At 34.5% G+C, this 12,471-nt stretch overlaps 1 protein-coding gene across 3 annotated transcripts in view; it reads left to right on the top strand.

Moving 5' to 3' along the window:
- The window catches only part of LOC150100402 (testis-expressed protein 10 homolog), a 172,111-nt gene that overhangs the window by 55,010 nt on the left and 104,630 nt on the right, over window positions 1-12,471 (top strand). For all 3 annotated transcript variants that reach the window (XM_090402792.1, XM_090402790.1, XM_090402791.1), the window contains exon 5: window positions 6,306-6,431. In XM_090402792.1, coding sequence (XP_090258918.1) covers window positions 6,306-6,431 — 126 coding nt within the window. The remainder of the gene's footprint in view (window positions 1-6,305; window positions 6,432-12,471) is intronic.

Raw genomic sequence — 12,471 nt, 5'->3', positions numbered from 1 at the left:
TTTATTAACTGTGATACATTTGGAGAAACATTTGTAGTAACCTCAAAGTGAAAGTACTTAAAGAGCATATGGTTTACAAAATATTGATTTTTGTTATGTAATCATAAAAACTACAACTACCTTTATGAAGTTAAACAGCGACTAGTTAAACAGAATTAAGTGCTGTGGGAGAAAAGCATTTCACAGAGTTGTCATTCCATTGTATAAAGTCCTGATCAGACTACACTTGGACTATTGTTCTCAAATTTGGTCCCCTTCAAATCCTGGGGATTTGAAGGGGATAAATTAACTGTTGAAAGGGTACAGAGGCAGATGACAAAGATGGTTTCAGGACTGTACAATGTTAGTATGACGATCAGCTGAGGGAATGTGGACTGCAGAGTTTGGTAGATAGAAGGAGAGGTGATATGATTGAGACTTATAAACTGTTGAGAGGTAGTTACAGGGTTGACGCTGGGGAGTTCTTTCGCTTGGTGGAATAGTGGGAAGAAGCGCTGACAAGGGGCCATCCCTGGAAGTTGCAAAGGGAAGTTGTGAGCAAGATGATGAGGAGTGGTTTCTTTGCATGGAGGGTGGTTGAACTGTGGAATGCATTGCCTGATAGAGTGGTGAGAGCAAGAATGGTCAAGGAGTAGCATGATAGACTTTGTGTTTCCTAGGAAGGACCTCCCACGATATGTCTTTTGACTCCATGGAGGCCTGAATAATAATAATAACAACATCCCTTCCCTTGTGAAGCATCCTGAAAACATTCTCTTGCTGCCTTTCTATATTACAATTTGATTGCATGATGTGATTGTTAATAGTTCAAATAAGATTAGTGACAGTTTTTGATATTTTAGGCAAGTTCCTAAGAATAGGTGATGGAAAAATGAAAAATAAATTCATACTTCTGAGCAACAGTACTTTTAATGACATATTAAATAACATTAAAAAGTAACATTAGAAGGCTTTTAAGCTGTTGCTGCTTAAAACTAGCAGCAACAGTGACTATTGTAGAAATTTTGTAGAAGGCATGCAGTAGCCATACAAAGCAGTGGAGGTGCAGCATTTCATTAATCATCTGCTTTCATCACTCATGTTTTGATTTTTTTTTCCTCTCGAGTACTTCAGTAAGTAACAAATATAGCATGCTTCACATGTTAAACATTCTGATAAAACCCTTTCCAATGAATTCAATCCTGATGAAATTAATACCAAGGTGACTGGAACTCCAGTATCGTTTTTTTTGATTCTTAATCAAGAAACTACCCTGATGCCAACTATAAGCAGAAGACTTTACTATTATGCTGTCGTAATTCTGATTCCTGAAAATTTGATGTTTCATTAGGCAATTTTAATTTCATATTTGAATTCAGCATACGGAAATTAATTAAGCTTGTCCACTTTAAGACAACATATTTTTTATTTTTGCTAAGTTATATTTTTTATGCCATTTTATGTATTTTTCATTGTTTAATTGTTTTTTATGTTAGAAGTGTGTGTTGGTTGAAATAATTGAAGAATTTATTAAACAGGATTTGAAGTTCTTTTCTTTTAATTTCATCATTTTTGAGCATATTTACACAGCTCTGTTTTTTTTTTTTAAGGTTTTGATGATAACTAATTTTTATCAAGGTTGATGGAACAAGCTTGCTTGTGAGTATGCCTGCCTGTGGGGGAATCTTTCCTGTAGACTTCTAATAATAATCCTCCAGTGATAGTTTTGTTGATAAGGATGTCTAGGAATGGCAATTTTCTGTCCTTTTCTACTTCTAGTGATGCAAATTTGATTTTCAGATGCCGTTATTCAAGAAATATACAAAATCTTCAAGGGTATATTTCTAAATGATAAAGATGTCACTGACATATCTCCAACAGGCATGATTTTATGGTCACTTGTGCCATAGCCACTTCCTCAAATTTTTCCATTTATAAGTTGGAGATAGGAAGTGATAAAGGTGAGCCCATTGCCACACACTATATATTTGGTAGTAAAATTTTCCTTTCTAAGTAAAGAATAAAGATTTTAAACAATGATGGAAGAGATGTGGGATGTCATGAGGAAATAGATCTCAAAGAGTCTCTATTGATTTTCTTCCACAGAGACAGTAAACAAAGAAACTATATCTAAGCTAGCTCATATGACTGATGGGGAAATCTGTATGTTCGAAAGTTTGTTTACAAAATGCATCAGGTTTTTCAAGCAGGAATTTGTATGTCTGATATGAAGCTTAGGAGATAAGATAGGTATTTTGAGAGAAAATGTGTTGGACAGTCTGCCATCCACTATTTGACAGAGGGTGAAAGGGGTGGGGGGGTTCCATTTTATGCACTTTAGATACACCATGTAATTTGGGAATTATCAGGTATATTGATTTCAGTTGCTTTTTAAGATCTGTAAATTCAAAGGTATTGGATATTATATCATTAGTTTTATATGTGATGACCAAGTGGGATCATGATCTATTTCTGAATATGTGAAGAGTGATAACACGGGAGTGATCTTGGTGTCATGGTCTACACTATTTAAAATGACTTAAATTCCATTCGTCTGTTTTAAATATAACAATTTCATCACTGTCGTGTTAACTTCTTAAAGTGTTTTTCTCTAATGCTCTTATGTTATTTTTTGGTGGACGAATGTTTAATAAAACTGAAGCCTAAAAGTCTTTGTTTAGAACTGAAGCTTCTATATTAGTAAGAATAAAGTTAGAAAAATTTAATACAAATTTATTAGAAATCAAACAGGTTCCATTTTTGTGAATTATAGTGTATAAATGTTTGAATATTTTTGACAGTCTCTATATTTATAATGTTTGTCTATTTTTGAGACCTTCTTTGAATGCATATCATCTATGGTATTCCATATATTTGGGAATATTAGCCAGATCATAGGGTTTGAATTTTCCAGAAGATAGATAAGGATGTCTGTCATTGAATAAGAAGGATGGAAAATTACCATTCTGAGACATCTTTATCAATAAAAGCATCAGGATTATCATTAGAAGACTATAGAAAGAAATCCACACAGGGTTTCTGAACAAAAATTAGGTATCATCAAAATTTCAAAAAAAATAGAGCTTTAAACATTCTCAAACTTGATGAAATTAATAGAACCAAATTCACATTAGATATATACACTACCTGGAAATAAGACAATGGACACCATAGTGTGAAGAACAGCCATGGCTCCCACCTTAATAAGATGTAGGCCCTCCTTTTGATGCAATGACTGCAGCAATCTTACGGGACATACTTTCCACAAGCATATGATAGTGATCAGTGGGAATTTTGGACCATTTTCCTGTAGGCAAGTAATGAGGTCCTGGACTGTTGTGGGACAGATGTCCCTTGACCTCACCTCACGCTCTAGTTCATCCCACAGATGTTCAGTAGGGTTGAGATCAAGACTCTGTGGAAGCCAGTCAGGTGTGGTGATGTTCATGTCCCATAGAAATGCCACAAAGCAAGAAGCATTGTATTGTCCATAATGCATAATTCAGATACCTCTTGAAGTTCAATGTTCTTGGCACCACAGAGAGAGTTCTGAGACCAAATCATGGCCATACCATTACACGGCCACCTCCAAATTTCATAGTTGTGGTTATGCACTCTGGTAAGAGACGTTTATCAGGCATCTGCCACACTCATCCATCCATCTGCTTGATAGAAGGTATAGCCTGATTTGTCACTTCATAACAAGCTTTCCAAGCTTCCACATCCCACTGTACCCTCATTTTGCACCACTGAAGATGATGCTACATGTTGGTTCAGATAATGTTAAGCTTACAAGTTGTGGTCCTACCATGGATACCCAATGTTGTGAGCCTTGGTTTTGAATGTTTGTATTCCAGTCAATGCCTAGAACTTCACATTCAATGTGCTGTTTGACGAATGGCAGTTTTTACATATTATCCTTCGTAAAACCCCTACAGTCACTTTTGTGAGTGTGATGGGTCATCCACTGTAGGTAGTGTTGGATCCTACTTTGTCTCAATCTATGTTTTGGATCCGACTTGTTAGTCACCACGATGTTCTTAAACAAAAAATAGTTGCTAGTCGATTTCTAATACAAATATAGAGAAAATTTATATTTATTGACTGCGCCACTCTATATCTCAATTAGTTCACGAATTGAAGGAAAATCAACCCTCAACTATTTCTCCTTAATATGTTGCTTAATTCACCCGCTTTGGTTCGAATATTTTATGAATGGTGCAGTAAAAGAGATTCAGGCAAAATACAACTTTTGATTAACAAAAATAAACATTTAATTTTAAAATCACAAATTTTATACTTAAGTTTAAATCAGTAATTAAGATATCACAAACATTTTAGCTTCTCTGATAAGTACAATCATACAAACTCAGACAATGGTATATCTGTCATCTCTAGTACAGTCTTCTTGCAGTTCCTTAAGTTCCAAATACAATAAAATTTGCAGTAACACACCTCTTCACAAACAAACACTTTTAATTTTACACTTCAGTTAATTCTCACCAATAGTTACTGTTAATATAAGGGAATTCTAGGATGAAGCTCACACACTTTTCTGTATAGAAATATTAATGGTTGGAATAATCTTACCGATGATCTTTTTTCTTCATCTACTTATACGTAAACACTTTAAACAGTATATGGCACTCATTAAATAAATCTTCTAAACAACAACTGAATTAATCGTCGGTCACTATACACATAAACAAACATTCTTGCATGAAATACTACTGATCACTTATGAATTAAGGCAATACACAATAATTCCTTAACTTGAGGTTTTATATGCACAGCTGTTCATTCCTCCTGCATTCATTTAATTCTTTAGGCAATATATCTCTAAGCACAGCTAACGGTAAACTTCAACTTTACAGCCTCTACTATTCGCTAATAACTCTGTGCTTTGCTTCAAGGTTCTGTATGTCCTTGAAAGGTCGGCCCAGAAATTGAATCTCAACTCAAATATCGCTAGTCTATTTAGTAGTCACTCAACTGTCTTCCGTAGCTATAATTGTTATTCTACAATTTATTAGCTAACTGCCTCTCGACTAGTAGACTTTATTTAGCTGCTTGAGTGACTTGCCGACTTGCTATTATCGCACTGTGATTCCCGAATGCCAAATGCTCCGATTCCAACCTAAAGCTAATCCTCTCCTTTCTCTCTCTCTTTCCATAATCTCAGCGTTCATCGTTTATATATCCATTCTTCCCGCCTAAATTATTCTCGTGATTTCTTTCTAAAACTCTTTTCAATAAACCTTCTCCTCACGTGGTGTTCCAAAACGTGCTCGCTCACTTACATACATCTCCATGACAACAAAACAAAACATAATAAAATTGAGCTATTGCATAACGTTAAATTTCTACAAATAGGAATAAATAGAGAATATTAACATTTCAATTAATGCGCAGTTAAATTACCAAATACAAGTTCTTATAATATTAACATAGTAATAATTAAAATAGCTTAATAATATTTAATACAGTCTTTTCATTATAATACATATATCTTTGATTAAATAATTAAATATTAGACAAAATTAAAGGTAGTTATATGAATATTAAATTGTAAAATAAGTTGTTTGCATTAAATAATATTTACAAGTCTAGCCTTTGTGATGGAAGATCATGTTGGATTCTGAAGCAAATAATAATTACTCTAATCTCTACGTAATCAGAATCCAACAGTAGCACATGCAGTTGACTCCCTGCACTCCCATCTCAGTATGGTATCAGTGATTGTTGACCTGGGATAGCCCAATTTGTGAACAATTTGCTAACAATAAGACCTGCAACATGGCATCCTATCACAATGCCTCTTTCAAACTCCATCAGTTCCCTTCTCACAGTCATTTCACCTGGACACATTTGCACTGACTTGGGAGCATCATATTCCTCCAATTTATACAAGCAACAAACATGTGATTCGTTACATAGCACAATGCATAATAAAGGCATAATAAATAGAAATTAAGGGTGATCTTACATGATATTTGGAAATGATTAATTAATATGTTAAAATTTGAGACATCTCCTATGCCAGCAATCACATACAGAGTTTACACAACAATGCAAAGACTGCACATAACATGCCTAATGATATATGTTATTATCATTCCAGTCTTTCAGTTTATGAAAAAAGTGGATGTTGGAAAACATTTTTTTTCCCCTATCACCCTCAACAAAAATTAGCTATCATCAAAACTTGAAAATATAGAGCTTAAAATGTACTCAATAGTTGAAGAATATTTATTATAAAACATTATTTTCATTGAGACTTAATGTGTTCATTATTTTTTAATATGCTTTTTTTTTTATCTCAATAGAGTACATGGTTTAAAGAATCATTCAGTGGTGATATCATGATGAACTTCATGGCTTGGTTTCCTTATTCACTCCATCAGACAGTAAAGAAAAGAAAAAGAGGCCAAAATAAACTTCACTATACAGAGGCAAGTATTGGAATATGTTTTTATGGTGGTACGTTCTGCTAAAATTTCAAGTTGATATCAAAATTTAGCCACTTTCTCTGAATAGAGAATAAAGTATGAAACATTTAAACTCTCTAAAAACTTGGTGTTGGGAGATGGAGGAGAGATTTTGTATGTTAGTATCTGTTTTTAAGGAAAGATCCATGTGGTCTCTCTTTAAATTAATTTTTTGCACAGCATGCATCCCAGCCAAACTCCCTACTCATCCATATATATTTAACCTAATTAATCAAATAACGTACAGGCATATATTGGTCATATGACACATTAGGTTCTAGATCACCATCGTGTAGTGAATCACTATTTTATTTCACTTTTAGATGCGTATAATGGATTGATTACATTTTTAAGCAGTCCTCTATGAGTGGAACTGACATAATAAATCATTTGTTGACATCAGGTATGCAAATGAACAATCTAGAATAATTTTTGCAAATAAAAAAATTGTGAATTTCTTGGCTTAAGGGAGCATGCCAACCACTTTAGTCTTCAAACTATACATTAAAAGTTTTTCCATATCAGCAATAATATTGTCATGTTTATGGATGATTTATGTAGTATTAATTAGTGTAGCACTTATCACTTCACTTAGAACTATATAACAACAGTAGGATAAGGTAGATTTAGCCTGAGGCCTCTCTTAGTGTTTCATAAGCCATTGTTACTAAATTTATTACTTTTAAACTTAGCATGTAATGTAATTGCTTTATGTTGTTTCTTCTTTTCACTGGTGGAAACAGCACCCTTACTTTGATTCTATCTGCTTTTATTAACAATAATAAAATAAAATAGTTATAAACAGTTTATCATTCACAGCGAAACACTAAAACACAAAGAGATGTAGCAAGCAATGATGTCATAAATAAACTGAGTTCACAATTACTGCATATCAGTTGATTTCGTGGTAGTATCATAGCTTAAACCATTGTATGAACAAATGCATCATTGTATAAATAGGCATCGATCATATTTGAAAAGTGTCATATGAACATATCATCATAGAGTGAAGTGTGGTGGGGTATTACTTTCTGTTCTTAGATATTAAATACAAAATCATTTTAAAATTGTGTTGATTCCCAAATATAAAGTAATTGGGTATTTTATTCAAAGATTGTTTAATACTTTCATTGTCAAATATAAATATTATGTTCATTCAGATATTCAGGGATTTGCTTTCTTTAAAGCACCGTTTGTTATTCAGATCATCAGAAAACCAGTCCTGTTGTAATCAGTGAAATGTATGACCATGCAAATATCATATTCCATATTTTTTTTTTTTTTTAATCACTCTTTATTCTGATTTTGAGGACAGTGGATGACCCTGGAATGTGTTAAACCTAGCTTTAAACATCAGCCCCAATGATGTGGTTAGAAATATCTTTTCTTGTCTTTTCCCTTGTTCTTTTCCCTGGCAGTTGTGCCTTTCATTTGAGTATTTGGGCATGGATATCCATACCCAAGCAAAATATATAGGTGAATTTCACAAAAATATTTGGAATCAGGTCAGAGATTATCTTTTAAATATTTATGAGACTGATGCTTGAAGCTGGGTTTAACATATTTCATTGCTATAGTATAATATATGGAGATGCTTATAGACCCTCTGTCCAAAAAGAAACTAAAGTTTTCGAAAATAGAAGAAACTAGTGGCACCACCTGTTGTATCTTTTTGTTGTCGAAAGTGGCAACCTTCATTAGTGTTGTGTCAACTGTTTATGACATTTGTTCATTAGAAGCCGAGTTATAGTGCCAAGAGTGACAGTGTGTTTTGACGAACGGTCGGAAAATGAGTTTCAAACAGAGAGCAGCAATTGACTTTTGTGTTAAACTTGGTAAAAGTTTTACCAAACGCATCAAATGCTTCAAAAAGCATATGCCGATGAATGCTTATCCCTACTCAAGTTTACAAGTGGTTTAAGCGATTTCAAAGTGGTCGTGAGATGTTTAAGGATGATGAAAAGCTGGGCCATCCAAAACAGGACTGAGCGAAGATAACATCCAAAAAGTTCATGATTTCATCAAAGAAAACCCGAAATCATCCATGAGATTGATTAAAGATGAATTGGGGATTCCAAAATCAACTGTGCACAACATTTTGACCGAGAGTTTGACAAGTGGAAAGTGACTTTTCAACCTCATTCTAAATGCATTCAAAATATTTTATCTTATTTTCTTCATAGAATTGTCAAAATTTTCATTTTAAAACACCATATTATTCACTTTCACATACCTAAGTTCTATTCTCATCTTGACGCCAAGAATCTTTATATGGACTTTTTCAGTTGAAGATAGCTTATCTCATATGATGGTAGCATGGTTCTTCCTAGAAATTCAGGATTTTTATCCAGGCAAATTGGCCAGAGAACACACACACACACACAATTTAGAAAAAACAGTATTGTTTGTGGGAAAATCGATAGCATTACGTGTAGTTGAATCCTTGGAGGTATCACATAATAATAATAGTAAATGTTATAAAGTTTTATTTCCAACCAGGAGATAGTACCTTATCATCATCATCATCATCAAATTCCTGATGTGTACCAACAGGGGTTGTATAGAATATTATAATAGTATTGTAAACGGAGGGGGGGGGTAATCCAATATCTATCCTTTTATATGCTCTTTACCTTTCTTTACTTTAGGTATTTCTGCACCTTCTATAATGTTAGTGTATTCCTTCCTATATATATTACTTTATGCTATGACTCCTTTATTGCTTATTCTAACTGCCTTCTGCACTTGCCTTCTTATTCCTTGAACACCAGAAAATAAATTTTTTGGTGTTCAAGGAATAAGATGTCTGTTTTCTAGTAATAAGAAGTGGTAAGTGCGTCCAGCAGTTTTCCCATTACATTCAAATTATCCCTGATTAATTAATATATACAGTCGTGGTCTACTATCTGTCCTTTACTATCCTTTCTCCTGGGTTTAAAGTTTATTTTTGCACTTGGTTAGACTATAATAAATTTAGTTTAATCCTTTATCAAAGTGTGAGCAAACAAAGTTTGCACCTGAAAATATCTTCAGGACTTAGGTAAGATAGTACAACACCAGGCAACTCGTAGCAAAGGGGACCAAGCTACCATCACTCCTATCTCAGTATCTCCCATAATGCAAAATACATCTCCTTGTGGATATGCATAATGTTATGCATTAAGGGAAGGACCACTACCCATACCGGTTTCGACCTTTATTGAGGTCTCGTCAGTGGGAGCCAGGCCCTGAAGTGGAGATACCACGCGGAAGCAATGGAGAGGTCATCTTTACCTATAGGAGTTGCCATAAGTTGTTTCACCTTATTATTAAATAATAATAAGGTGGAATCTGGATTTAGAGAAAGATTTCATCATCATCATCATCAAATTCCTGACAGGTACCCTCAAGGAGTGTACAGGATATGATAGTACTACATGAAAAATTTACATCATTACTAACTTCCTATCTACAATTTTCCTCCAAATCAGCCTGTTACTTGTCAACGCTCCAACATTATCAGATCTTATATTTCTATCGTCTAAGGAACTTTGCACTGTATCAATCCACCTATATCTTGGTCTTTCTCTGGGTCGTTTTCCTGCCAACCTGCCAGAAAACACTTGTTTTGCTAATCTTCCCTCACCCCATTCTGTTTAAGTGACCATACCGCCTGAGATTAGCTCTGCTAACGTATTCCAGGATGCTGACATTGTCAAGTTCTTTCCTAATATCCTCGTTTTTAATATGATATTGCCATTGATGCCATCTGTTCATGCCTCTAATCTTTCTCAGGACTCTCATATCTGTGGTCTCTAATTTTTGGTCAAGTGTTTTACTTCTGACCCAGCTCTCAGATCCATAAGTTAAAACTGGTTTGAATACTGTCTGGTATACAGCTAATTTAGTGTTCCGACTAATTTCTCTCTTATTCCATATGAATTTATTCAATTGACTTCCTACCATACCAGCTTTGTTGATTCTATTGTCTATTTCGGTATTTAATTTAATATTTCACTAAAAATCATGCCTAAGTAGCTGAAATGTTTTACTTGTTCCACAGGTTCTCCGTTCACAACACAGTTGACATTTTCAATGAATCTGCCTATTTGCATTGTCTTTGTCTTTTATTGCTGACCTTCATACCATATCTATTACAACAGTTATTCAATTTAGTCAGAGAATCTTGCAGACTTGTAGCGGATTTATTTAGAAGTATAACATCATCCGCAGAAAGCAATGAGCTGACATTAACATCTCCAATTTTGATATCATGTTTAATACCACTTTCCTTCATAATGTGATCCATATAGATAATGAATAACAGTGGGGATAATGTACATCCTTGTCTCACACCAGATTTAACATTAAACCATCTTCCTGTGCTTCTTTCAATTCTTACTGCTGACTTACAACTCAAATAAAGACTAAGTATTGCTTGATATAATGTCCCATTGACACCATATAACTGCAGCGTATTGAATAGCTTCTCTCTTGGCACCTTGTCATATGCCTTTTCCAAATCGACAAAACTTAAATACAGATCTTTGTTATATTCCCATGCTTTCTCGACTATTTGTCGTAAAGTGAAGATCTGATCCTAACAGCCTCTATTTGGCCTGAATCCAGCTTGTTCTTCACCAAGCTTTTCTTCCACAATTCTTCTCAACCGTTTTTCAAGCATACTTGCATAGATCTTGCCAGGAACACTCAGTAGGGAAATACCTCTGTTAATTCTCACATTCAGTTTTATTTCCCTTTTTATATATGGGTACTATGAGAGCTCTCCTCCAATCATCGGTAATTTGTCCCTCTGTCCAGGCCTTTTGAACTATGCAGTGCAGCCACTGTAAGACTTTTATACCACCATACTTGAGCATTTCTGGTCGAATATCATCTACTCCTGCTGCCTTTCCACATTTCAAGCCTTTGATGGCTTTTTCTACTTCAAGTATGGATATGTATTCCTGATTGTATGCCTGTTGAGTGTTTTTTACCACTGTGCTATCACTGCTTGTTTCATTTAGCAATTTTTCAAAGTAATTACTCCATACTTCAACGATATTTTCCCACCCTGTTTTCATGTCACCTTTATCATCTCTAACTCCTTTTACAGCACTCTTTCCTCCATTTCTAAGCTTCTTCAACAACCTCCAGAATATTTTGCCACCTTCTTGATATTTATTTTCTATGTTCTTGCCAAAGTCCTCCCATGACTTTTGTTTAGCTAGTTTTACAGTGTTTAGCTTTCTTACATTTGTCTCTCTATTCTCTAAGAGCACAAGCTGACTTATTTGCCAGGAACTTTTGATATGCTTTCTTCTTTTCCCCACCATGGAGTTCTGATTTTTCTATCCTTGCAGCCAACCTCACCACATGCCTCTCTGGCTGAATCAATCAGTGTTTTCTTCAAGGCTTGCCACTGAATCTCCAAGGTTTGGTTCCTTTCCTGTTCTCAAAGTGTTTTCATTTTTTCTTCAATAAGCTTTGTGTATTTTAGTCTACAGTTCACATCTGAGAGCTGCTCAACTTTTATTCGTTTCAAAACTTTCTTACATGTTATTCTTTTGAATATGAAATTCAATTTTATCCTGCTCAAGACTAAATAGTGATCACTTCCGATTTCAAATCCTCTGTACGCTCTGGTGTCCTGCACCAGGGAGAAAACATCACTATCAACAATAACATAGTCAGTGACAGTTTTCTTATTTCTTGGCTCTTCTCTCTATGTGAATTTGTGCACATTTTTATGTTGGAACATGGTGTTAGTAATAACCATTCCATGTCCTGAGCAGAAATCCAACAGGTATTTGCCATTATTATTAGCTTTGCTCTTTTCTCCAACTTTTCCCAAAATATTTTTGTATGTCTGACAATCATTTCCTACTCTGCTATTTAGATCCCCAACAAGGGCCAACTTTTCCTTGTTATTGTGTCAGTCGCTTTTTCTAGAGCATCAAAACATTCCTCCACTTCTACCTTAGTAGAGCCTTCTGTGGGACCATAGGCACAAATAAGTCTCATT

This window comes from Typopeltis vanoorti, chromosome 13, assembly GCF_054136105.1.
Source record: "Typopeltis vanoorti isolate ZY-2024b chromosome 13, IOZ_Tvanoo_1.0, whole genome shotgun sequence".
Taxonomy (NCBI): domain Eukaryota; kingdom Metazoa; phylum Arthropoda; class Arachnida; order Uropygi; family Thelyphonidae; genus Typopeltis; species Typopeltis vanoorti.
The sequence above is the reverse complement of the archived record's forward strand: the minus strand, read 5'-3'. Positions and strand labels throughout refer to the sequence as shown.